General features: G+C 42.5%; 4 protein-coding genes across 6 annotated transcripts in view; 3 read left to right on the top strand and 1 right to left on the bottom strand.

Annotated features, from left to right (window-relative positions):
* The window catches only part of shld2 (shieldin complex subunit 2), a 132,366-nt gene that overhangs the window by 55,309 nt on the left and 49,877 nt on the right, over nt 1-27,180 (bottom strand). The window lies entirely within an intron of this gene.
* On the top strand, nt 1,569-7,161 carry vsx1 (visual system homeobox 1 homolog, chx10-like). Of its 2 annotated transcripts, none has more exons than XM_088351285.1 (5): nt 1,569-2,028; nt 2,112-2,187; nt 3,386-3,509; nt 3,583-3,763; nt 5,543-7,161. In XM_088351285.1, exons 1-5 carry the CDS (start codon nt 1,659-1,661, stop codon nt 5,818-5,820), a joined length of 1,029 nt encoding a protein of 342 aa, XP_088207411.1. In that variant the 5' UTR covers nt 1,569-1,658; the 3' UTR covers nt 5,821-7,161. The 2 variants fall into 2 exon arrangements, with proteins under 2 accessions (XP_088207411.1, XP_088207410.1); XM_088351284.1 differs by having other exon boundaries at nt 3,583-3,778.
* apmap (adipocyte plasma membrane associated protein) lies at nt 11,081-22,350 on the top strand. Its single transcript, XM_088351283.1, has 9 exons — nt 11,081-11,294; nt 13,809-13,925; nt 13,995-14,110; nt 14,172-14,264; nt 17,358-17,474; nt 17,542-17,716; nt 17,803-17,937; nt 19,259-19,451; nt 19,516-22,350. The coding sequence occupies exons 1-9, from the start codon at nt 11,203-11,205 to the stop codon at nt 19,723-19,725; spliced, it is 1,248 nt and encodes a 415-aa protein (XP_088207409.1). The 5' UTR covers nt 11,081-11,202; the 3' UTR covers nt 19,726-22,350.
* LOC148354496 (uncharacterized) lies at nt 24,491-27,152 on the top strand. The gene has a single exon (XM_088351282.1). It carries the CDS (start codon nt 24,504-24,506, stop codon nt 26,106-26,108), a length of 1,605 nt encoding a protein of 534 aa, XP_088207408.1. The 5' UTR covers nt 24,491-24,503; the 3' UTR covers nt 26,109-27,152.

The following is a 27,180-nucleotide window of genomic DNA, read 5'->3' as shown; positions in this document are numbered from 1 at the left end:
CTATGATTCCATAAGCTAATATGCTCTCTACTGTGGCCCTGTTGAAGGACACCAACAGCTTCTGTTCCAGATGTTATTTCCTTCAGGAATTGGAGTTGCTGCTTCCTTACTACAACTCTGGTTTTGGCAAACCAGGAGAGGTCATCGGAGATGTGCACACCTAAGAGTGAACTCTCTTAACAAAGTCTCGATTTATGATGAGTGGAACTAACTTTTCCAAAGTTTAAAATGACTTCCTTGGATTTCACGGTGTTCTGTATGATATGATTTTTTGAACCCAACGTCTGTTTATCCGCCGTCACCCTGTACTCTGCCTCATCCCCATCCGAGACAACGCCGACCAAGGTAGTGTGGTGAGCAAAATTAACTATTGTGTTTGTGAGGTACATAGGTGAAGATTCTCAAGTGTAGAGGGTTCACGGTAAAAGGCTCAGCACATATCCTTGAAGGAGCCGGTATTGAGCATTACGGAAAAGGAGACATGGCATCCGAGTTTCACAGACTGGTTAGAAAGTCTATAATCCAGTGGCAGATGGAGGAGGAGAGCCTTAGATGAGAGAGTTTCGACACCAGGATCTCTGAGTTAATTTTGTTAAAACCAAGCTGAAGTCCAGGAAAACATTTTTGGGATACCTGCTCTGTTTCTCCAGGTGGCTCAGCAGACTATGAAGTTCTGTGTTATTGGAATCATCAGTGGAGACCAGGACACCAGCAGGTTCTGTTCCAGGTTCTTTTTTCCTGATAACCTTTAGGAAGTAGAGCCGCAGATAAACTGGTTTATCTGATTTCTGAATGCAAATACAGACTGAAAAAAACTTTTGCTGACCTCCATCTCCAGACTTAGGCGCACGCAAACTGACCTGCTTGAATGCGCGTGCGTGCACCAATGGTTTTAAAAAGCAATTAGAGTCAATCTTCTTAGCAGATAATTAAGGCAAAATGAAGCTTGTTTTGATTTTTGCTCTAATCTTCTTTTTGCTTTTTCCGGCGACCGGGAACACACTCAAACACGATGCCAGGGGACCGCTGGCATCGCTCATCTGGCGGGGACCGAGGGTAGCCTCCTGGCTTGTTTGGAACGGCCTTGTTCTGCGGTACCACCAGTTACCCGGACTTTTCATTTTTTGGCTATACCGCCAAAACGCCGTCTTTCCGTTCATTTCGGTCCAATTCGCCTTCTTGTATTTTGTCGCGAACGTTTAGCGGCGGCAGCTTACGACGTGTACACGATGTCATGACGCACTACGTCCCAAATCAAACTTGTAAAAAACAAATGTATGAAAGCGATAAGCAGTAATAAAAGTAGCACCGTGCGAGTGTGTGTGTGTGTGTGTGTGTACGGGATGAAAATGAAAAAGTCTTAGTGAGTGGCAAGCAGCAGCAGCGGCACAAATAATCCTGATCGGATTGAAAAATTCAAATTGGTGCAATTAATCCTCCCAGATTGACACGAGACATCAACCCCGCCCTTCGCCCCCCCACCGCCCTTACCCCAGGACCAGCTGGCCTCCCATTGGCCAGAGCTTTGATCCCCGCATGTCCGGAGTCCCATAAATGGGGCGAGTGGAGCGGCCGGGCGGGTCCTGTTCGGTCCCGGTCCATATTAGTCGTCGTCTTGAGGCCTGAGCCCTGGCGCTCCCGGGGCGACGTGGGAAACCATGCAGGACCATTCCAAACTCAAGTCGCCATCTGCCGCCTACCCCGACAAGTCGGGCCTGCGCGGAGCCGGCTCACGCTCCAAAGGTTTTGCTATCACTGACCTACTGGGCCTGGAGTCCACCTCGGCGGCATCCGAACCTCAGTCCGGAGCTGGAGGTTTGGGCCGGAGCATGGGGGGAGCCTTCTCCTTCCCGGGGGCTTCCCTGCCCCTGGGTTTGGGATTCCTTTGCAGCCTGGCGGCCCAACAGCCTGCGGGGTCCGCCGGAGGACCCCCTTGCTTCCTGCCGGCCCACCTGCCCCTCCTACAGAGCGCCGACGGACGATTCCTGCGTGGGGCCGTTTCCGACCCCCGTGGCGAGGCTTTCTCTGGTACGTCCTCAACTGCTTCCCTTAGGCCTCCCCTTTTCTCCGCCTCTTGTCCGACTGACATTTTACGCCTCCTTTCTTCACAGATGAAGAGGTTCTGTCCGACCACAACGAGTCAAAATCCTGCTCGTCGGCTCAGAAAAGGAAAAAGCGGCGCCACAGGTGACTGACCGCGATCCCGTCCGTGTCGGCATAGCCCCCGAACAACCAGGGCAAAACCAACCCTTGGGTCTCCCGAAGTACGGCCAGTCAGTCACATAACGGATTTTGCAAGGGAGCTTGATAGGGGCATGTCGGAATGTGGTAAAATATAAAACTGGTCCTACATGTCCGATGGTGCGCTTGGCTTTCAAATCCTCCAGTCAGTAAAAAACAACAATCCCCTCCTAAAAACATGCCCGATGGGTCTTTGAGATTTGCTAGGAAAGGTGAAAAACAGAGTTTTTGGTATTGCTTTCAAAGGTTTTCCGGACTCTGGCATGACCATTAAAACAAAGGAGAGCCTCCATGGTTTTTAGAATCATTCTTCGGTGCTCCTCTCTCAAAGAACCGCTCTCACTTGACTAACAAGAAAGCTATAACCAGAAAACGAGCTGCTGGACAACCACGACAGGGAAATGCGGGGAGAATGGGCAAGTCTAGGGTAGGCAGCTTTTTGTACATATTTCAATTTTGGACCTTTTCAGCATACAGAATAGAATAGAATATACCTTTATTGTCATTGTTACAACATGGGTTGAATATATTGTGACAACGAAATTGGACGTGGCACTCCAGATCCACATTTTACAGTGAGGATAAAGAAAACCAAGAGATAAACAAGAAGATGTTTGTACTGTCCTTGTTGCATAGGCTTTGTTTTCCTCCGGAGAGGGGTGTATGAGGGGGGTGAGGGACAGACAGAGATGGCCGGATCCAACTAGATGTTTGATCTTACTGTACACATGTTCCAGTGTTTTTCCCTAATTGCTCTGTATTGAATGAATTTGGGAAGTACAGTCCTTAAGCATGCCTGATTAAAGTCGCCGGCGATGGTAAAAGCTGATATATATGATAGATATGAGCTACTTACAAAATGAGCAAGTCAAAATGATCTTCCTACCAGAAAAAAATGCTTATCTTTTAAAAAATTTCAAGGATTTTCATGCTAAAATGCTGAATTTGACCAGTCGTTGATCATGGTGCTTGACGTAAGGAGCACTCCTGGTTTATAATGGTGTGAATAGCACTTTTCTAGCATTTAAGTTCTTCTGCGACAAATATCCCTTAGGGGGTGGTCAGAGACTGGAGTCGGTCCCTTGATTCTGGGTGATAAAGTCTTAACTTATGGTGACCCCCGCCCATTTTCCGACTCCCCCAGGACCGTGTTCACGTCCCAGCAGTTAGAAGAACTGGAAAAAGCCTTCCACGAGGCCCACTACCCTGACGTCTACGCCCGAGAGATGTTAGCAGTCAAGACGGAGCTGCCGGAGGACCGGATCCAGGTAACCCCCGCCACCTACCGGCTACCCGTAAACTCAATTTCAGGTCTGAAGCTGACCAGACGCCTATCCGCAGGTTTGGTTCCAGAACCGACGGGCCAAGTGGCGCAAGCGGGAAAAGTGTTGGGGCCGCAGCAGCGTGATGGCGGAGTACGGCCTGTACGGCGCCATGGTGCGCCACTCCATCCCGCTGCCCGAGTCCATCCTCAACTCGGCCAAGAACGGCATGATGGGATCTTGCGCCCCCTGGCTGCTCGGTGAGCCGCATGCACGTCAGTGCCACGCACCCGCACCACACCCGCACCATCACACATGCCAGAAATTGGACCGTGTCAGACCCTCAAAAATGGCCGCCATTTTTGAGGAGGTTGGGGTAGGGGGTTTAGGGATCTCCGCTCAAGGGCTTCGGAGCGTTTCCTCCCTTTAAACGGGAAAATTGATTTAAAAGGAGTATTTTTAACTAATTTACTGGAAAAAAAAATCGATATTTTTTAACAATATTATTATTTGTATTACTTGTCAAAATTCAATTTATTTTTATTACCTATTATTATTAATTATATTATTATTTGTATTCATTACACAGATTCTTTTTCCGTCCATTATTTTATTATTATTTATTTATTTATTGCATAAATATTGTGTAAATTATAACCTTATCTGCTTTGTTCCTTTATCTTCTTTGTTTTCTTTTATCCTTACTGTTAAATGTGAAACTGGAGTGCCAAGCCCAATTTTGTTGTCAGAATATGTTCAACCCATTTTGTAACAATGACAATAAAGGTATATTTTATTCTATTCTATTTTTATCAGTATAATTCACGCTGTGTATTTTTCTTATTTATTAAAAAAAAAAATCATAAAATAAATCTCAAAATAGAATTAAAATAAAATCTAAATCACTTAATAAAAATGTTTGACTTTTGATTCAATAATAAAAATGAATTTAAAAAAGTTCAAATGTATACGCTAAAGAAAATCCAAATTACAAAATAAAAATGGTTTTAGAAAATGAAATTAAATGAGCGAACTAAATCTGAAAGTTTGTTTATTTTATTCATTATTTTGTATGACAATATTATGATTTATCTTGTATACATAGTAGGTTCTACTAATTATTTAAAATGATTAAAAATCCAATAAATCACTAATTACAAATATTTTTCAATGAAACAATTTAAAATCAATTTCAAAGATTAAAAAAAAATGCTCTTGATTCTATTGATTATTAGATGTGATTATTTTAATACGATCGAAAGGAAAAATAAAAATAAACAAAATCCAAATCACGAAATAAGAATATTTTTTAAAAATCAATTAAAAAAAATCTTTCTCATTCATTTTCATCCATTATCTGCACCGCTTATCCTCAGTAGGGTCGCGGGGAAAATATAAATGTAAATGTAAATATAAATAAATATTTCAAAGTAAATATGAAATATATATATATTAAATATTAAAATCCAAACAACAAATCAATTTAAAATTATATCAATTATTTTATACATTTAAAATGAGTAAAATGATGTATCCAATGCATTATTATGTGAGAAAAGCAAGAAAAATATATTTTTTACATTTTATTTTGGCGGGCAGATGCAACAGAAGTCGTAAGGGTGTCCACCCAAAATGTTGAAAGAGCCAGATTGGACCCCAAAAAAATAAAGCGTACGGTATGTTTGGAGCCGCAAAAAAATAAAAGCTATAAATCCATCCATCCATTATCCGCACCGCTTATCCTCAGTAGGGTCGCGGGAGTGCTGGAGCCCATCCCAGCTATCTTCGGGCAGTGGGCAAGGGACACCCTGACCTGGTTGCATTGGAAAATATTAAGGATTGTTTGTTTCTTGTTAAACCTCCTTTAGAAACTATATAATTTTCCATTATCAAACAGTTTTAAAGAAAGTGCCAGGAACCACCAAAGAGCCGCATGTTGCTGACCCCCACCACAAACTAATTTTTGAAAAAAAATGTCGGGCTACCCGGACGAACACAATTAAAAACGAAGCTTGTGCTGTGCTTACCCTTTTCCTCAGGAATGCACAAGAAGTCCCTGGAAATGTCCTCCAAGAAGACCAGCGGAAGTTCTTCCTGTCCGGGCCCCATGGACTCAAAACTCTCCCCTGACGGCTTCTGCCACGCCGAAGGGCCCGAGCCCGGGGTCCGAGGGCCCCCGGGGAAAGACCCGGAGGACGCGGAGGACGAAGAACCCAACGAGGACAATGAGGTCGAGGAGGAGGAGGCTATGGACTTGTCCAGCTGGTCCAAACAGCAGCAGGACCAGAACCAGGTCGGGGTCCGGCATCAACGCTGAGGGGCCTGAGGGCTGCTGCGACGTTACCATGACAACCGCATCCTCTTGAGCAGGGGTCTCAAGCTTTCCTTGGGGGCCGCTGGAGTTAGGGTCCAAGTGAGGTTGGGGCAAATCAGGATTTCCACAAAAAAGCGCTTCTAAAAACATTCCACTCTTCTCAAATAGGGTTGTTTTCTTCTTAATCCCCCCCAAAAAATAAGATCTAAAATTAAAAATGATCAATTATTCCCATTTAAAGGGACAGTGTGTATTATTCAGTGGCTCCTAGTGTTTAAAAATGTAATTCATAAAAAAAAAAGCATTGTTTGAAGTAATTAGCAAACATTAACATTTAGCTAATCCAGCTACCGCTGTCTTTCTTATGTTTTTGCCTTTTCCCCCCTTTTTTTTCTTTATTTTTCTGTTTTTCCTTTTTCTTTTCTAGCCCTTTTTTCTTTGTTCATTACGGTTTTCCTTTTCTCTCTTTTCTTCCTTCTTTTTGCTCTAGTTCCTTTTCTTATTTGCTTCTTTCTATTTCTTATGTTGTTGTTTTTCTTTCTGATTTTTCCTCCTTTCTTATGTTCTTCTTTCTTTCATTTTTCCTTTTTTTGCTAAGGGTACCCATAAAAACATCGCCATTTTTTCATCTTTGGTTCTTTTTTCTTCTTTTTTTCCTGAATTTCCTTTTAATTTCCTTTTCCTTTTTTAATTGCTTCATTCTTTTCTTCATTTCTTCTTTTCATCTCTTTTCCCTTTTTTCCAACCTAATTTCTGTTATCTTCCTTTTCTTTTTTCTGCCTTTTTTTGTCTTTTTGTTCTACATTTATTTTTTTCTTCTATCCTCCTTTCTTTTTTATCTTTATGAAAGGTTGGGCAAAAAAATGAGAAGGAAAACAGTGCCGTTTGGTCACTTTCAGTCTCCGTAGTATGTATTCTTACTCGTTTTCGGTTGCACGACAGGATACAGTGACATCTGGTGGTCAAATCCTTCACACTGTCCCTTTAACTTTTCATACGAAGGCCGCAAATTAGCATCCTAAGGGCCGGAATTTCCCCCCGGCCCCTAGATCCCCCACCCCTGCTCTTAAAGGACATCCAAGGTTACCGTGACAACAACCCACAACAAATATCGACGCCACGTTTGCACATGGACGCTAACGCGCTAAAGAATTAGCTTGTGGCTAATTGCAAAGTGAATGTGATGTTAGCTTCGTTAGCTTCGGGTTGGTAAGGAGGAGCTAATCGTGTTTGTCTCTCTTTTTTTTACATGTCTCGTTTTCGTTGTGTCTCACATTAAATTCTAATATTCAATTTTGAAGTTTTTATTACTGGTAAACACAATAAAAGGAAAATATTTTTGGACTGGTGTTTGCTTTGTATACATATATATATATATACCGTAAATTCCAGACTATAAGCCGCTACTTTTTTCCGTAACTTTCAACCCTGCGGCTTATTCAGTGATGCGGCTAATTTATGTCATTTTTATAACGGCCGCCAGCGGCGCTCGAGTACAAAAGGTAAGATTTAGACCGGTGGGATATATGCGCAGAGGAAGACTGCAACTTCTTGGCTTGTACATTAATGAAATGAGCGTAAACAAACCCTCATCATGCAAAATGCAAAAAGAAAGGCACATGACGCAGCACATGAGGAAAATGAGGACGGTTTACCGTAATTTTTACTGTGTTGCGAGCGTGTTGCTAGCGTGTTGCTAGCGTGTTTTGGAATAAGGGAGCGTGGGACGACGTCTATATGACAAAGTTTCTTTACGACACTGAGGAAGACGACTTTGATGGCTTCAGTTCTAAGGAGGAAGATGAGGACGGTTTACCGTGATTTTTACAAGTACAGTATGTTTTTTTTACAGACCCGTTTACTGTGTTGCGAGCGTGTTGCTAGCGTGTTCCTACCATTAACTGCCCGGATGAAAGTTATATTATTATTATTAAAGCTTTGAAAACTCTCTCGGTGTACCGTCTTTCTTTGTAAATAAGTGTAACCATGTATAATATGTATTTGTAACCGTATATTTTTGTAATGTATTTATTTGTATTTATTTTACACACTTATTCTGATATGTTTTGCACGGGCGAATGAAAAAGATGGGGCGGAACAAACGCGGGGTGACGGGAAGTGGGGTAAAGGTGAGACCTGTTTGTGGACGTGGCGGACAATAGTGGATATATATTTTTCCCACCCTTACCTTTGGAAATATACACTTTTTTCCTTGGATTGCTTTCAACGGGAACCGGACTCTGCAGGTCTGCATCAAATCTTAAGCACCGGTATCATTTTCCGTTCATTTTGCCGGCTGTGATTTTTGGACTGTGTACTTTAATGAAGGACATTTAGTTTCAATCGCGGGACTTAAAGTCAGGTTTGGGTTAATTTTGTGTTTGTGTTACATTTTTTAATATGGGCGCATGCGGCTTATATACAGGTGCGGCTTGTGTACGTACAAAATCGGTTATCCTCTCAAAATGTGGTGGGTGCGGCTTATAATCAGGTGCGCTCTATAGTCTGGAATTCACGGTATATACATTTTAATTTGCGTGATAAAGAAAAAGACATACCTTACTGTTAGCGCTATAAGCTAACATGCATCCGTCGCTTCGTTAGTACTCCTTCCGTCAACCTCCATTTTAGAACTTCTTCTTATCGCATAATTGTCAAGTCTAAAATTAAAAATGAACATATTAATAACATTTAATTCAAGTTCAACACGTTTTTTGAAGTATTTTAGCGAGTACGTACACCGAAGACGATTTTTTTCAAAAAGTCTGCCCGCTCCACCGGAAGTACGTGCCCTACGGCTGAACATGGAAGTTGTAGCGCAGTGCGTCCTCTAGTGTAACAGATAGGTATTACATCTTTACTTGTAAACATTATACTGTATATTATATAAATATAAAAACACTATCATACGTATAAAAGACAAGGGGAGACACACGCGATATTTATAGAAAATATCTCTATCGTATAACTCACATAAATAGAGCTTCTTTATTTTTTTTTAATTGCCCAATAGTTTTTTATTGATTTATAAATATATTGATATAAAGTATTTTGGTTTGTGTACTGTATTGACATTTGTGCGAATGCCATTTAGCTAAATATATCATATGTTTATAAAAACGTGTTTTTATTTGCTGGTGGTTAATTAATGAAGCCAAACATTTTTGGACATTAATTCAGAATTTACGAGAGAAAAAAACGTTTCCAAAAGAAATGAAATATATCTTCAGGAGTACATTGAGGTTTTCGCTTGAAAATCCTTTTGATGGTTACAGAAAAACAATATATGAACAAAGAATAATTATTAAATAGAAGAAAATATATGTTATAATTATTTTAGTATATTAAAATAATAATAATAATATGTGTCGTATAAAATGTATTTTATTTTGTTGTTTTTTTATGTTACCAAATATTAATACTCTTTTCCAATCAATATAAAATAGCAAACGAGAGAGTGGCACAAAATAATATATACTAGTAGTAGTAAAAGATGACCATTTTATGACTATTTCTTTAAATTCCTATTTCAATTACATGATTAGAACATTATTATTTTTAATGATTTGTTATGGAACATTGCATCATTCCAAACACAATTTTCGAGGGAACAGAAAGTGCTGCAGAAATAGAGAGGAGAAAACAGAAAATAAATGAAATCATTCGGAAGAAAAATAGTAATTATGACATATTTAACTCAACGCAAGGGGTGATTCTTAAATATGTTATATAGTGCACATTGGGAATGATTATCATATTTATTTTCGATTATTGGGTTTGAATTTGTGATATTTTTTTGGGAAATATTTTTTTCTTTATATAAAAATATATATAAAAGGAGTTTAATTAATCTTTCTTTGTTTTTATTTGGTACGACAAGTCCAATTGTATTATATTCTCTAAATTGGTAAGAAAAGCGGAATTGATGTCAGTGGTTTTAATATCGATACTCCAAAGTAAACGGCTATTATCTTCAATTTTAAAACGTGATTTAGATCATTATTTCGATTAATGTAAGCTATTCATAATTCAAAAGTGTTTTTCTTTAACTGTAACATTATAAATAATAAATCTTATTTTCTTGTGAAATAGGTCAAACGTCATATGCAATGAGCAAAAGGCCCGGATGTTGATAGGATGCGCGGTCATTGAAATCGTGATGGGAATTCCGTCTCTTTTTAGAGAACCGGCTTTTTCGGCTTGGCTCATTAAAAAGAGTCGGATCTTTCGGCTTTCAATCGGCGCTTCGGATTTGTTTTTAATGATATTACCGATAATAAAGAAACATTAGGCTTGAAATTGATTTATTCTGTAAAAAAGAGGGAGAATGAGAGTGAGAGAAAGCGAGAGACAGCAAGAAAGGGAGAAAGAGAGAGAGAGAAACGGCAACAGCGGGAGAGACAGAATAAAAGAGGGAGAAAGAGGGCTAAAGAGAGCAAGAAAGAGTGAAAAAGATCAAGAGAAAAGGAGAATGAAAGAGAGAAAGAGTGGGAGAAGGAACAAGAAAAGGGAGAGAGAAAGAGACGGCGAGAAGAGAGATAGAGAAAGGGAGAAAAAGAGAGAGTGAGAAAGAGTGAGAAGGAAAGTGGGAGAGGGAGAAAGATAATGAAAGAGAGGGAGAAGGAACAAGAAAGAAAGGAGAGGGATTGAAAGACATTGAAAGAGAAAGTGAGAAAGAGTGAGAAAGAAAGAAACAGATGAAGTGAGAGAGAGTAAAAAGGGAGAAAGAGGGTGAGAAGGAGTGAGAGAAAATTGAGAGAGAGGGAATGAAAAAAGAGGGAGGGAGGAGTAAAAAGAAGAAAGAAGGAGAGAGAGAGGAAGACATGCCAAGAAAGAGAGAGCTTATGAGAAAGTGACAAAGCGACAGAGACAGAGAGAAAGAGGAAGTGTGAGGCAGAGAAATAAAAAAGAAAGAGAAAAAGGACAGAGATGAGAAAGACGAAATGAGAAAGAGAAGGAGAAAACGAGAGGGGCACAGAGAGAAAGTGAGAAAAAGAAAGAGAAATTTTAAGAGCGAAACAGAGATTGAAGAGAGAAAGAGAAAGACCAACAGAGAAAGCAAGAGACGGAAAGAAACAGAGAAAGCAAGAAAAAGAAGTGCAAGAGAGAGAGAGAGAGAGAGAGAGAGAGAGAGAGAGAGAGAGAGAGAGAGAGAGGGAGAGAGAGAGAGAGAAAATCAGCTATCAGCTGTCCGCAGGGAGCCAGCTCTCGTCAATCACTCCAACGAGTCAGCGCGCAAAGCCGTTTTGTCCACTAACGTCTCGTCACTCCACGGAAATACGTCCGAATCCGGAAGTCCACCGCCGACCTGCCTTCCCTGGCATCCGCGGTCCGCCTTCTCCACTAAACCAAGATCCGAACCGACACCGAACCCCCCCGTACAAAATGAACGAGACGGCTGGCCTTCGCTTCCGGAGGCAGAACCGGCGTGACGTCATCACCGACCACCAAGCCGAGCGCGTGCGCAAGGGCAGCGGGTCAGGAAATTGAACCTTTCTGAAAGAAATAAAAACCGGAAAGTAAACCGTTAATTACTAGATTATTATTAAAACGACTACGTTCGTTCCCCAAATGCATAATACGCGAGACCCCCGGGATACGACATAAATCTGTTCTGAGTTCGCAATTGCCGTATAGCGGGGATCAACCTACGGTAATAGCCTAGCGTTCCAAAGGGCGTAGTTTTGGCATGGACGGAGGGGGCGTCCCCCCACCAATCATAGTTTTGTCCCCAGCAATACAATACGTCCATTATCTGCACCGATTATCCTCAGTAGGGTCGCGGGGGTGCTGGAGCCCATCCCAGCTATGTTAGTGCAGTGGGCAGGGCACACTCTATCACAGGTGTCAAAAAGGCGAAAACTCTCAGAGAAGCGCAAGAGAAAAACAAGCTGCAGGTTGAAATATGTCAACTTGTTGTTACTGAAGCCAGGTGCCTCAAACAAAGACACTGAACTTGTATTTACTTCTCTCTTTTTCCCTCTTTCTTTCTTTTCCACCCCTTTTCTCCCACTCTTTCTCTGTCTCTTTCACTCTCTGTGTCTCTCTTTTTCTCTTCCTTTGTTGCTCTTTGTCTCTTTCTCTCTCTGTGTCTTTTAACCTCTTTTGCTCTAACTTTCTCTTTTCTCTTTCTCTCATCATACCCTTTGCGCTTTCTTTTCTCTTTTCTCTCCTGTCTTTCTATTTCTCTTTGGATTTCTTTCTTCCCCTCCCTCTCTTTTCCCCCTCTCTCACGACTGTTTCTTTAGTTTCTCATGCTCTCTCCCTTTGTCTCTTTTTCTTTCTATGTCCAGCCCTCTCTCCTTTCCCTCCCTCTTTCTCTTATTTCTTGATCTCTCCTTTTCTTTCTCTTTAATCTACTAGTTGTTCTATCGTGTGGCCCCCTGAGTTCAAATGAGTTTGCTCTATCCTGATGACCTGCCAACTAACTGCAGGGTAGCATTAATATGTAAAATACATAAGCTACGTCTCCACCAATGCCAAGATCAAATTTACACCCGGTACACCAGGTAAAATAATAATAAAACATTAAAAAAAAAAAAAAAAAAGGTATATATTACACAACATATGCGCGTATGATTAAATAACATGGTACATTTACAATAATACAAGTTCGAGGAAATTTAAATTAAAATGACCTCTGTGGCTCGAGGTGGTTGAGTGGAGTAGCGGGTGAAAGCAAAGACGGCAGATTAAAATTACCACTAATTTTTAAACTCGCAAGGATAGTCATGACTTTGTTGTTCTAATTGCCTCCTTATTCCAATTGTCGATCGTTTAGTGAGGGTAACGATTCGTGTGCGTTCATCATATTACTTGATAATCGTGAGCTTTGTTTCCATGGTTATTGTGTTTTTGCTTCTCCCTTTAGCATCACTGCTAGCTTTGGAACCATAGGGAAAAAAACAGTCGAAAAAATACAGTATACTCGCAAAGTCTTTACGGAGCACGAGATTCTGAACTGAATGACGAGAAAGGCATTGTGGGAAGTAAATCAGCCATCAATATCTTCATGATGTTGTGACTCAACCAATAGCAGACAAGCATTTCATACGTCATTGACCAAAGGCAGACAGACGTCTAAGAGTTTCTATGTTTTTAGGCATTGTGGGAAGTAAATCAGCCATTAGAATCTTCATGAAGCAGTGACTAAACCAATAGCAGACAAGCATTTCATATGTCGTTGACCAATGGCAGACAAACATCTAAGAGTTTAAATATTTTTAGGCATTGTGGGAAGTAAATCGGCCATCAGCATCTTCATGATGCTTTGACTCAACCAAAAGCAGACACCCATTTTATATGTCGTTGACCAATAGCAGACAGACGTCTAAGAGTTTATGTTTTTAGGCATTGTGGGAAGTAAATCAGCCATTAGAATCTTCATGAAGCAGTGACTAAACCAATAGCAGACAAGCATTTTATATGTCGTTGACCAATGGCAGACAGACGTCTAAGAGTTTATATGTTTTTAGGCATTGTGGGAGTTTAATGAGATCCTTTTTGAAGTTCTGAGGTCATGGGTTCAAATCCAGCTACCAACCTTCCTGTGCGGAGTTTGCATGTTCTCCCCGTGCTTGCGTGGGTTTCCTCCCACATTCCAAAAACATGCATGGCCGGTCCAAATTGTCCCGAGGTGTGAATGAGCGAGCGAGTTGTCTGTCCCTGTGTGCCCTGTGATTGGCTGGTAACCAGTTCAGGGTGTCCCCTGCCCACTGCCCGAAGATGGCTGGGATGGGCTCCAGCACCCCCGTGACCCTACTGAGGATAAGCGGTGCAGATAATGGATGGATGGATAGATGTTACACTTCTACCGTCACTAGCTAGTCAGGGATCCAGAACACACAGTAAAACCGGTGTTAATTTAACACTCGTAGATTTAAATGAACACTATTACACAGAGTAAATCCCAAAGAGTACATTTTCCAGACGATCTCAGTGATTATACAGTTCTTAGCTACAGTTTCGAATTACCGTCTGTCCCTCGGCAGGACCTACAGCGGACGAGTGTTCCGGACCACCCTGCTGTCGGTGGGGGGCTTCGTGCTGCTGCCCCTGCTCTTCATCGTGCTCGTCCTGGAGTCGCCCATCCAGCCCGACGTCCTGGTGTAAGTACGAAAAACCGAGCGGATGTTCCCTTGGAGCCTTGCTAGCTGATTTCGGTGTCCGTCCCTCAGCCTGAAGGAGCCCCCGCCCATGTCGGGATGCTGGCAAGCTAACACCAAGCTACGACTGGCTCAGAGATTGTTCGAGGACGCCGTGACCGGACCGGAATCCGTCGCCAATATCGGAGGTCGAAACCTGAGCTAACACGTTTTGCTAGCGAACGAGCTAACAACTTTGTGTGCCCGCAGACGTTTTGTATAGCGGAACCGCCGACGGCAGGATCGTGAAGCTGATTGGTCGACGGGTTCACACCGTGGCCACGTTGGGGAGACCTCCGTGCGGTGAGTCAAAGGAGCTCAAGCAGGGGTGTCAAACTCATTTGAACTCGGGGGCCGCACGATAGGACAAACATTCTGTAGGGGGCCGGACGAGTAGATTCAAGAGTAAGAAAAAGAGAAATAAAGAAATAAGAGAAAGAGGGAGGGAAAAGGAGAGAGGGCGGGGCAAAGAAAGAGAAAGGGAGAGAGCGTGAGAAACAAAAGATAAAAAGTTGTGAGAGAGGGGGAAAAGAAAGGGAGAGGAAGAAATAAATCTAAAGAGAAATAGAAAGACAGAAAGAGAAAAAAGAGAAAAGAAAGCGTGAAGGGTAGGAAGAGAGAAAGAGAAAAGAGAGAAAAGGAAAAAAGGAAGTTAGAGCAAAAGAGGTCAAAAGACAGAGAGAGAAAGAGACAAAGAGCAACAAAGGAAGAGAAAAAGAGAGACACAGAGAGTGAAAGAGACAGAGTGGGAGAAAAGGAAGAGAGAGAGAGAGAGAGAGAGAGAGAGAGAGAGAGAGAGAGAGAGAGAGAGAGAGAGAGAGAGAGAGAGAAATAAATACAACTACAGTGTCTTTGTTCGAGGCACCTTTCTTTGGCAACATCAAGTTGACATATTTCAACCTGCATCTTGTTTTTCTCTTGCGCTTCTCCGAGTGTTGTCTCGCAGGCCGGATTCAATCCCTTAGCGGGCCTGATCCGGCCTGCGGGCCGCCTGTTTGACACCTGTGAGCTGGCGGATGCCAGTAGGCATTGAGGAGTCCTTAATCATTTTCCCTGTCTGGTCTGGTCAGAGAACAGCTGATGATTTTTTGGGCTGTGTTGATGACTGTCTGCATTTCAACCGCTTTGTATCTTCTCAAAACCGTCACTCGGATTCTGTTGGTTCTTTCGACATTCCGCTTGGCAGGAAGTGCGCCCAGGTTGCACCACTTTGTTTCTTAAGCTAACAGTCTTTTCACAATCAAGCTAGGAAAACTTTTTTTTTCTTTGTAAATAAATTTGTCAAAGTTGCCATTTCTAAAAATGTTTTTGACCATGGCATATACAGTATTTCCTCATTTTTGTGGTTAATCCATAGGAAACCACTGATTTTCAACATTTTTGCAGAGTAGGAACCATATATATTTACGTATATACATATAAGCTGCAAGGTATTATGGGACATGTAGTACAGAGACAAAGGATCCACGCAAATTCCGCCTTACCTGCCAAAAGATAAATCCTCATGTGTATCGGTTTTCTCCGGAACGTTTCTGCTTTTTCTGCCCCCGCTGGAAAAATGCCTCAGTTGTGTCCGTCCACTTGTAGTGTAAGTCCATCTTCCTGGACACTCGTATCAATGAGTTCTGTGATTAAAAAAAATCAATTTTGGCTCTTGCTATCTTGCATTTCACTGGTCTTTTTAATAGGTTCCCCCTTTACTTGAGTACAGCAGTTCCGACCAACTCTAAGGTATTATGTTGCAAGGTATTATGGGACATGTAGTACAGAGACGAATCAGCCACGCCAAGTTTTCCTTACTTGCCAAAGAAAAAGCTTGTGTATTGGTTCATCTTCTTTTAATAGGTTCCCCCATTACTTGAGTACAGCAGTTCCGACCAACTCTAAGGTATCATGTTGCAAGGTATTATGGGACATGTAGTACAGAGACAAACTTCTCCTTACTTGTCAAAGGAAAACCTCATGTTTTGGTTAATATCTTTGGAGCATTTCTGTTTTTTCTGCCCCCACTGCAAAAAAGGCCTCTGTTGTGTCCATCCACATAGAGTGTAAGTCCAATCTTCTGGCAGGTTACATAAGGGGACAGCTTCTCTGGATACTCATGTTACGGAGTTCTGTGATTCAGGGGGCCGGTCGTATAAAAAAAAATGTATTTTACTAGCTTCTCCTGTTAGTTGTTTCTAGCAGGTCTGACCAACTCCAACTGTCGGCCCTATTCCATCCTTAAGAACGCGTCCACAATCCCACTATCCTTTCACAACACATCTCCACTCCTTTCTATCACCAACAAGAGCTCTAGCTTAACACATCAACCTTCCTTTTAGTCATCATCCTTCCCATCTCCTCTTTCTTCCACTCAGCCGCTTTACTTCCACACCCTCTCACATTTAGTGGCTTCTGAATTTCCGTCCTGTGCACATACTCCAGCTCTGTTCTACCAGGACCCAGGGTTGGCTAGGGTTACTTTAACTCACAGGTGTCAAAGAGGCGGCCCGCGGGCCAGATCGGGCCCGCTAAGGGATTGAATCCGGCCCGCGAGACAACACTCAGAGAAGCGCAAGAGAAAAACAAGCTGCAGGTTGAAATATGTTATCTTGATGTTGCCAAAGCCAGGTGCCTCGAACACTGTACTGTATTTATTTCTCTCTCTCTCTCTCTCTCTCTCTCTCTTCCACCCCTTTTCTCCTGTCTCTGTCTCTTTCACTCTCTGTGTCTCTTTTTCTTTTCCTTTGTTGCTCCTTGTCTCTTTCTCTCTCTTTTAACCTCTTTTGCTCTAACTTCCTTGTTTCCTTTTCTCTCTTTTATCTTTCTCTCTCCATACCTTTTGCTCTTTCTTTTCTCTTTTCTCTCCTTCTGTCTTTCTATTTCTCTTTGGATTTCTTTCTTCCTCTCCCTTTCTTTTCCCCCTCTCTCACGATTTTTCATCTTTTGTTTCTCACGCTCTCTCCCTCTCCCTTTTTTCTTTCTTTGTCCCGCCCTCTCTCCTTTTCCCTCCCTCTTTCTATTATTTCTTTATCTCTCTTTTTCTTTCTCTTTAATCTACTAGTCCGGCCCCCGACAGAATGTTTGTTCTATCGTGTGACTTTGACACTTTAACTGGATTACTTTCAATGACTTTTGGATGACTCCAATACCAAATATGCTCATAAAAGACAAAAGAAACTAAATATGAATAAAATGATGACTCACAACACGTGGTAAGCTTTCTCTCCTGGCTTTGATCTCTTTGATCTCCGGCAAAACTAACATAACATATTTGGTATTGGAGTCATCCAAAAGTAATTGAAAGTAATCCAGTTAAAGTAACCCTACCCAACCCTGCCAGCACCTCTACCGGCAAATTCTTACACACTGTCACTTTAAGAAAAATTCAAGTTCCTGTCATATTCCTCGCAGGCTCGGCACAGGACGAAGACACCTGCGGAAGGCCCCTGGGGATCCGAGTGGGGCCCAACGGGACCCTATTGGTCGCCGATGCCTACCTGGGCATCTTCGAGATCAACCCTACCACAGGTGACTGACCCATCCAATATGGCGGCAGGGGTTTTCATAAATAAAAACAAAAACAAAATGGCGGCAGGCGAGTCCACTCGGTTGGTGCCGGGGGGTTTGGAGGTGGCCGGCAAGAAGTTGCTCTTCATCAACGATCTGGCGGTGACGCAGGATGGCAAGAAGCTGTACTTCACCTCCTCCAGCAGCAGGTGGCAGCGTAGAGATTACCTCCATCTCATCATGGAGGCCACCGCCGACGGACGGTAGGGGGAATCGGGGTCTCTGGGGGTTTTCGAGGGGGGGGTCTCACCTTCCGTCCCCCCCCCCCCCCCCCCCCCCTTACTGCCAGGGTCCTGGAGTACGACACGGAGAGCCGAGAAGTCAGCGTGCTGATGGACAACCTGCGGTTCCCCAACGGCATCGAGCTGCTTCCGGACCAGGAGTCCGTCCTGGTGGCCGAGACCACCATGGCCCGGATCCGCAGGTGCCGGGACCCCCTACCCGCTCGTTTTACCTGAAACAACACGTAGATAACGCCACTCATATTGACCATTCACAAGCGCCTCCGAGAGAGAAACAGAGAAAGAAAAAGAGAGGAGAAGAGAAAGACTAGAGGGACAATGAAAGAAAGGGAGTGAGAGAAAGAGAGAGATACAATGACGGAGAAAAATAGAGGGAGAAAGAGAGTGAGGGAAAGAGAGAGTTAATAAGAAAGGGAGAGAGAGAGAGACAAACAGAGAAATTGGGAGGGACAGAGTAAAAGAGTGAGACTGAGAGGTAAAGAGAGCAAGAAAGAGTGAAAAAGATCAAGAGATAAGGAGAATGAAAGAGAAAAAGAGAGGAAGAGAAAGACACAGCAAGAAAGAGAGGTAGAGAAAGGGAGAGAGAGAAAGCGAAAAAAGAGAAAGAGTGAGAAAGAGCGAGCGGGAGGAGGAACAAGAAAGAAGGAGAGGGAAATACATTGAAAGACAAGGTGAGAAAGAGCGATAGAGAGAGAAAAAGAAACGGATGAAGTGAGAGAATGAAAGTAAAAAAGGAGAAAGAGGGTGAGAAGCGAGAGAGAAAATGGAGAGAATGAAAAAAGAGAGAGGGAGAGAAAGTAGAGAAAAGAGAAAAGAAAGCGAAAAGGGTAGGAAGAGAGAAAGAGAAAAGGAAAAAAGGAAGTTAGAGCAAAAGAAGTTAAAAAGACAAAGGGAGAGAAAGAAAGAGCAACAAAAGAAGGGAAAAAGAGGGACACAGAGAGTGAGAGAGAAAGAGGGAGCGGGAGAAAGATAATGAGCAGGAGAAGGAACAAGAAAGAAGGAGAGGGAAAGACATTCTTTCGTTCTTTTCCCCCCTTCCTTTACGTCATGTTGTGCATAATTTTTAATAATATTTGGTCATTTAGGGATGAAGGAAGCAAAAACAACCTGAAGAGCCGTTTAGGACCCGAAAGAGCCGGTTCCTTTTAGTGAGCCGAGCCGAAGAAGCCGGTTCTCGACAAACTCTACTAACTTTACTCAACTTCGTTCTCCTTCGACTCGACTTCAAAATACCGCATTTAGGACACAGCTTCAGGGGAACCTGTGTATTTTGACCTTCATGCACTGTCACTTTGACTTAAGTCGCTTCTTAATTAGTAATTTTGAGCCCTGATTTTTGTGCGCTGGCTAGATTTTCTTGTGCGCTGAGAATGTGCTTAGAGGGAACACTGCTTATTATCCAGGGATCGTTGTTGCCACGGTGCAACAAAAATCGACAGTAAAATATGTTGAATTCATGTAATCCTGAATTCGGCTTGACCCACTTCTATCTCTTGGCAACAGGGTCCACGTGGCAGGACTGAACAAGGGCGGCATGGACACCTTCATAGACAACCTTCCTGGTTTCCCTGACAACATCCGACCGAGCTCCACCGGCGGCTACTGGGTGGCCATGTCGGCCGTGCGGCCCAACCCCGGGTTCTCCATGCTGGATTTCCTATCGCAGAGACCCTGGATCAAGAAGTTGATCTTCAAGGTAGGGTACTTCTCACCTCCATCTGGAAAGCCATGAAAGTTCATCAGGTTTCTTGCTTTCTCAGCTCCTCAGCCAAGAGGCCATGATGAAGTTGGTCCCCCGCTATAGTTTGGTGGCCGAGCTCCACGACGGAGGGATCTGCTCGCGGAGTTTCCACGATCCTGACGGGAAAGTGGCGGCGTACGTTAGTGAAGCGCACGAACACGAAGGGAGCCTTTACCTCGGGTCCTTCCGATCGCCTTACCTGGCCAAACTGGACCTGAGTCAAGTCTAACAGACACACTGCAAATCTATTCATCCAGGATCATTTTTTTGGGCCGCGTTGTCAAATTTACCGTATTTTCCACACTATAAGGCGCACCGGACTATAAGGCGCACGACATTAGAATGACAGTAAGAGCCACCGTATATATCAAGGGTCTGAAACCTATGGCTCGCGAGACATGTGTGGCTCTTCTCTCATGACTCAGAGATAAAATTGATCAAATTTCCACTTGACGTTCCAAAGTCGGGAAAATGTATTCCGATTTAGGTACATGTAAAACCGAAGCACCACGGACTGGATAAATGGTTCAGTCCAGTATATATAGGGTACTTTCTCAGCTTCAGTCAGGGTGTCACACTAACAGACCCCTAAAAAAACCCCTTTGAATCGGAGCTCATTATAAACCGTATCTGTTCACTGTTGATATACTTTAAAAGAAAAACACACTCATCCAACTGTAAATATCTAAAAACGCCAGCAGAGCAATTTGATTGGGTGAGCGGTAGAGGTGGGCGGATCTCTGCACACAGCGCAAGGCACTCCCTTCTCTCTCGCTCAGTAGCGTCTGCGCCGAAGGTAAATACGATATCCTTACCTTTGCAGTATTTTGTGACATTTTTACATAAGAACTTTGCTTGCACCTTGTTTTGAAACCATTATTTAGGAATAAATGGGAGCCATAACACATTTACAGTAAGTAACTGTGGGAGGGGGATAATTTGAAATGATATGGCGTGGAACTCTCAAATTTTTCGATGGTTCATTGAGCCCAAAGGGTTCCCTACTCTCTTCTATATATATACTAATGCAAGGAGTGATCCAAAACCTAGCAGCTTGACCACCAATGATACAAATGACATATGAAAAGGCATTCCATTTGATCTCACCATAACACTATTTTTTACGGTGCTACAGAAGAATTTTAGAGGATGGAGACAACAGAAAGTCGTCCTGAAAGATATAAATAAACGTAAAAAACGAACGATGAGGGATTGTCATTTTTTGTGTATCTGATGATGAAGTGGACTTTGCGTGTCTTTATATCTTTCAAGACAACTTTCTGTTTCCTCCATTCTCCTCAATTTGTCTCTAGTACTGTGGGTAAAAATAGTGTGATAGGATAAAAGCAAATGTCATGGTTTGTTCGGGTGCTTGAAATCCTGGAATTTTAATGTTGTGTTTGCAAGGTCAGGAAACTGCATTTTGTGAGAACTGCTTGAGATTGTTGCCATTGCCAAGTCTCTTGGCAGTCTAACTCTATGGGCAACGCAATCAATCAATTTTTTAAAAGTGCTTGAAAATGACGCCGGCACGCAAGGAATTGTCTTGTGAGGCGCCACCGCCGCCCTACTGGTTGCACCAATGAGGACAGCTCTTTTTAGAAAACTGCCTCTTTTTGGCTCAGCTCCCAAACATTATTTATTTTTATTATATTTCATCAATAATAGTAATCCTTTATTCACCACAAGGATTTAGTAATTAGTAATTTCATATCTTTTGCAGGCGATCCCTGAAAAACACACGAAATATAAATTAAAATACTTACAAAAGCATTTGGTAGGGTACAAAACAATTTCAGCTTTTTACACAATAAACAGATTTTAAGTTGAACAACAACACAAAATTCCTGAAAATGCAAAACAATACATTAGAAAAGAAAATAATAACTCCTCACTGCTATAAATAAATGACACAATGCAAAAAAAATAACTATTTACAATTATTAATTCTTGAAAAAAAAAGCTAGAAAATAGAAATTGAAATAAGTAAAACAAAAAGCAAAATATTAGCAGTATTGCTAAAAAAAAATCAATATCATAAAAATGAGTCCAAATTTGGCTTTTCCTTCTTTTTATACATACAGTACGTTTAATTTTCTACTCTTTTTTTTTTTTAATTGAACTCAATTATGTAAAACAGTGTTGCGCAAGCATTGTTGAGGCAGAATTCATGTCAGTTTATAGCAGCCTACAGGAACAGCGCAAAATAGCAAGAATGTGCTAGCAGTAAGATCGAGATTCATTAAAGTCAACAACCGCAAAAATGGATTCGTGTTGGATTTCTTCCTTTGAAGGTACTGAAATTTTTTTTTTAAATGCTTGAAAAGTGCTTAAATTGGCCAATTAAAACGTAAATGCCTTTTCATATGTTATCTATATCACTAGTGGTTTAGTGGCTAGTATTCTATGCCTTCACACCCTGACCTGAGTTTGTCTCCCGGTACCATTACAGGAATACAGTAATATACCGTAAACCCTGCTGTGGTAGCGCAAATGAAAAAATCCATGTCAAATGTTATCCCTTGAATTTTCTGGTATATAAGGCGCGCTGGGTTATAAGGCGCATGTCCAATTTCTGGCCAATTTGGGCATTTTAGGTGCGCCTTAAAGTTTCTGGAAAATACGGCACCCTCGATTCCCCTATTGTCTCAATGATGCGTGATGGTCTCAAACGGCTGCTGGGCTTAGTTTGTAGAAAAGTACGTCGGAGTAAATGATTGGAGTTCCAATCTCAAACCTGTGAGACTGCACTTACTAAAATATACTTGTGGCGAATCGAGTGGGCCGGTGTGAATGTTGAGAGATGATGAAATTCGCTTTGTAATGAATAAAAAAATGTTTGAAAACTCTTGAACATTTTGGATTTTTAGCACAAGCTGTCTTTATATGTTGTCTTCCCTCAATTTTCCTAGTAAATCCTTTATATGAGTGACTTTCCATGTGCATGTGCAGTTTTCTGCATCTGGGATAGCTGTAGGAGCAAAGCACTGTGGGACTTGTAGTCCAGAGGGGAAAGTTTCATGTAAATTCTGGCTGACTTGGTTCATTTTATGTTCTGCCTTCATAGCTACCTATTGAAGGATTTTATACATTTTACTATGAAGGATTTTATATGATTAAATACAAGTTACAATGAAGATATCATCGGGTAGGCTTAAGTTCAATGACAGGTCACGCTGATCCGAATGCGGAACGTTTTGCATAGTTTTGTTGATAACAGGACTCTGACGCAGGACGGCAGGCATTGTTTGGAGAAGTTGTTTTGAGTTTTTCCAGACATCCAGGCGAGGTGGTGGAGCCCGCGTGTGGGCTTTCCTGGCACGCCCATGGGAGGAGCCGGCTAACCAGCTTGTGGAAAATCGTGGGCCGAAGAGAGAAGCAAGAAAAACGAGAGAGGAGGCTAGACAGAGACTCGAGTGACACTAATTCGGCTAATTCGATGAAGTTCACTTAGTTAATTTTTTTAAGAAAACAAATTAAATCTGCCCCCGAATAGAAATGCCGGTCTCTTGTCCATCTTTTCCATCAATAAACAAGCGCGCATTGTTAGGTGAATGTAGATTGTGTTTGGTTAATGGAGTCAGATAACTAATTCGAACAATTTGGTAAACGGTACATTTTAATATTTAAATCTTAACACATCAACGATCGTACGGGTGCTTAAAATCCTTGAAAATGCTTGACTTTTAATGTTTTGTTTTCAAGGTCAGGAAAATGCGTAGATTTTGGGTGAAGAGGTTGAAAATGCTTGAAATTGTTGCCATTGCCATGTCTCTTGGCATTCTGACTTTAAAGACCACTGCAATAAATGAATTTTTTTAAAGTCTTAGATCGTTCTAAAAAGTGCTTGAAAATGACGGTGACACGCCTGCTCTAGTGGCTTGTCGTTATGGCATTCTCATGTTAAATGTCACCACCCTACTGGTCGCACCAGTGAGGACAGCTCTATTTAGAAAACCATAGGTTGAGAAATATTTATATCTTTTACATAGCGGAATCCATATCTACAGGGTTGGGTAGGGTTACTTTAACTGGATTACTTTCAATGACTTTTGGATGACTCCAATACCAAATATGCTAATAAAAAACAAAATAAACTAAATATGAATCAAATGACTACATTTTGTGCAGGCTTGGGGAGTAACAGAATACACGGAACGGCACAAAGCTGTTTGGTTTTATTTTCATTTTGTTTCTGTCGCATTTGATGTTAGTTTTGCCGGAGATCAAAGAGATCAAAGCCAGGAGAGAAAGCTTACCGCGTGTTGTAAGTCATCATTTGATTCATATTTAGTTTCTTTGGTCTTTTATTAGCATATTTGCTATTGGAGTAATCCAAAAGTCATTGAAAGTAATCAAGTTAAAGTAACCCTACCCAACCCTGCATACCTAGTAGTCACGGCCATGTTTGTCTGGCATCTTGCTGCTACCCTGTGCTCATTTAGGACTGAATTTCATTTGTATTAGACACAAGAGTTCCATCTGGTTGTTAAATATCACACAAAGTACCACTACGCGTTAATTTAGCGCTGTACTTTAAGGTACTGAGTAATAGTCTCTGTTTTATGGTACTCTGTAATAGTCAGTGTTTATTTTAAGGGAGTCAGTAATAATGTTAAATTAACACTCGAAGAGTAAAATTTGAACACAGGCTCAGTGAACAAGATTGTCCATTTCTAGAAAGTGTCAAATCGTTATTTCACTGTTGTCTCAGAGTAAATGAGGGCAACAAAACTCATGGTCATGACACCAATGTCCTACAGACTGGGCATAGAGCAGCCCGTGGATTTCTGGGCTGTGTTGATGACTCTCTGTAAGGTCTGACACCTTTCTCACTCAAACAGACTGTTGTGTAAGGTTGCAGGCAGACATAGAGACGGCTGATGATGACAGAATCCCAAATACCCGATTGGTCACAAAGGCCAACCATTTGTAGTCTACTCTGCCTTACGACATCATAAAGGCGCAAAAACACTGGCGGAGGAAAAGCTTTGGTAAGTGGCAGAGATGGACAACTTCTCCATCAAGGCGGAAGACCTCCTCCCTTTGGTCCAGAAACACTTTGAGCAGGCCCAGCCGGCGCAGTGGATCATGGTGGCGGCAGGGACCATCGATTCGACCACTCAGGTCACACTGGCCAACATGTGCGCCGACATCACCCAAAAACTCTGCGTGGACACCATCCGAGCCGTGATCCCAGAGTTGAAGAGTACGGACGACACTAAAATGAAGCTGAAGATAGAAGGCGGGCTGAGCGCTACCTTCGCTCTGGCGCTCAGTGTTGAAGAGCAGCCCAGCAAGCGCTCCGAAAAGCTGGACTCCGTACTCAAGAGGGAGATCTGTCGGAGGGTCAATGGCATTTTGTTAGAAGCCACCAAGACCAACAGTCGGCCGTCGCCTCGGATCTACATCCCGGGAACTTTCACCAACATTGAAGTTCTGGCCAAGATGGTGCTGCTGTGCTGTGGCGCTCTCAAGGTTCATTTGAGCAAGACGGCCACCTACTCACGTTGTTTCAGGCCCTGTTGGCGTCAAAGGCAACCCAACGATAACTCCAAGCGCGCCACTGCGGGCGCGGTCAACCGAGAAGAAACCACCGAGGCGGTGATGCAAATCCTCTGCAAATGGACCGACTGCGATGGCGAGTCGCGCTCACTCCGAACGAATCGGGAGCTTAAAAAAACAGCAGCTGAAATTGTAGAGACCATCATCAAAGACCTGCACTACCCAGACGCCCAGGAGTCTTCTACCCCCCACTTTGACCTGGGTCTAATAAAGGATCAACTCTGTGAATTCTTCGAATCCTGCACACGCACCAACAGCAACGAATTGTCTCGCAAACGCAAGTTTTTAAACTTCTGCCAACAGATTTTTAAAATGCTGTCTTCGGAACTGCAGAAGGTCCGCTGTCATTGCATGCGTATGCGTTGGGAAGGAGAGATCTGTTTGCCAGGTAGCGTTCTGCAGACCTCTGTATACGACCCGGAGCTCAGTTTCCAGGGAGTTCAATCCGTTCTTGAGGAGGTATTCCACAACGTGAACCTATCAGCCGGGGAGACGAATATCGATCTGAACACGCTGCAACACAAAGCCGACCAGTTGTCCGGCGACCTGGCGGATCAAATTTACCATTACATGACCGCCAACCGGACCACGGTCCGGTCGGCCGCAGTGTGGAGGCGCTTCTCAGAGTCTCTCATCTATAAGTCGGACGAGGAAAACACAGACGATATCTACCTTTTACAAAAGATGGTAGAAGATATCGCAACGAGGTTTGTGCAGCAACTGCTCCTCTGGCTCAAAATGGAACCCGTGACGAAGGGATACCAGGCCGACACGGTCTACGGTTGTCTCAATGAAATCGATGCGCTGATCGCCGGTAGCTTGGTCCCACGAGAAATTCCAGAAGTACCTCTAGAGGACTGTGATGGACCTTGGCCGGAAACCCCGACCGTCGACGAGGAATTGAGCGACGAGCTCAACGTTTCCCAACGTTACGCTTGGGCTTCTTCGCAGCAGCCGTCGAGTGTGGGGGAGGAAAAGGGCGGCTCCGGGACCCCCAGGTGGCAGCATGGGCAAGAGTTGGTTGAGTTGGATGACGTCTGGAACTAGCTTTAGGCTTATTAAGGCCTGCGAGAAAAAAACTTTGTCAAATGAATACTTCTTTGTTCAATTACTTAGAAGAAACGGAATTGACAACACTGTGCATACATGCTAATCAATTGTAAGTTTAGGTATTCATTTCAAAGCGAGTAGCCTGATGATAAAACCCCTTGTTCAGGTAGCAGTGTTCATTTTACCTGTAAAAAGTGATGGGTCCCGGGGACTCGCATGTTAAAAAATCTATGGGTCCCAACCAGTGTTCCCTCTAAGCTGCGCACATGCGCAATTGCGCACTGCTCGCACGTTCTCGGCGCACAAGAAAATCTAGCCAGCGCACAAAAATCAGGGCTCAAAATTACTAATTAAGAAGCGACTTAAGTCAAAGTTACAGTGCATGAAGGTCAAAATACAAGGGTTCCCCACAGGTTGTGTCCTAAATGCGCTATTTTGAAGTCGAGTCGAAGGAGAACGAAGTTGAGTAAAGTTAGCAGAGTTTGTCGAGAACCGGCTTCTTCGGCTCGACTCACTAAAGGGAACCGGCTTTTTCGGGTCCTAAACAGCTCTTCAGGTTGTTTTTGCTTCTTTAATCCCAACATGACCAAATATTATGTAAAATTATGCACAAAATGACTTAAAGGAATGGGGAAATAGAACAAAAAAGAAAAAAATACTAAAATGAAAAAGTAGTGAAAAGCTGAGAAAAAAAGAAATAAAAAGAAGAGAAAAGAAGAAGGAAACATTCAGAAAAAAAGTCAGAAAAGAAAGAAACAAAGGAAAAAAGTAAATAGAGAGCAAAAAGAAAAAAGTAACAGCTGGGAAAAAAATAAATACAATGAGATTTTTTTAAAGGCATTTTAAAAAAAAAGGAGAAAAAAACAGGGAAAAAGAAGAAAAAGTTTGTGTTGCATTTAAATAATTTCCAATTAAGTCCATCTTGTTGCCATCATTGAACTTCCACTAAAAAAATGTGATTAAATACAATTGTGTATCGTGCAACCGACTCAATAAGCCCCCAAAAATGTTAGTATTATGCGACAAAAGATACCAGGAAAAAAAAAAAGAAATGGAAATCTTGTGAAAG

The sequence above is a fragment of the Urocampus carinirostris genome, chromosome 13 (assembly GCF_059441175.1).
Source record: "Urocampus carinirostris isolate Australia breed hairy pipefish chromosome 13, RoL_Ucar_1.0, whole genome shotgun sequence".
NCBI classification, from domain to species: Eukaryota; Metazoa; Chordata; class Actinopteri; order Syngnathiformes; family Syngnathidae; genus Urocampus; species Urocampus carinirostris.
This window is presented reverse-complemented; position numbering and strand designations above follow the sequence as displayed.

Coding starts and splice junctions, on each gene's coding strand:
- vsx1 (XM_088351284.1), top strand. CDS start 1,659: ATGCAGGACCATTCCAAACTCAAGTCGCCATCTGCCGCCTACCCCGAC. Junction 2,029..2,111: donor CCGTGGCGAGGCTTTCTCTG/GTACGTCCTCAA, acceptor CTTTCTTCACAG/ATGAAGAGGTTCTGTCCGAC. Junction 3,510..3,582: donor TGCCGGAGGACCGGATCCAG/GTAACCCCCGCC, acceptor GCCTATCCGCAG/GTTTGGTTCCAGAACCGACG.
- apmap (XM_088351283.1), top strand. CDS start 11,203: ATGAACGAGACGGCTGGCCTTCGCTTCCGGAGGCAGAACCGGCGTGAC. Junction 14,265..17,357: donor GTTGGGGAGACCTCCGTGCG/GTGAGTCAAAGG, acceptor TATTCCTCGCAG/GCTCGGCACAGGACGAAGAC. Junction 17,717..17,802: donor GAGGCCACCGCCGACGGACG/GTAGGGGGAATC, acceptor CCTTACTGCCAG/GGTCCTGGAGTACGACACGG.
- LOC148354496 (XM_088351282.1), top strand. CDS start 24,504: ATGGACAACTTCTCCATCAAGGCGGAAGACCTCCTCCCTTTGGTCCAG.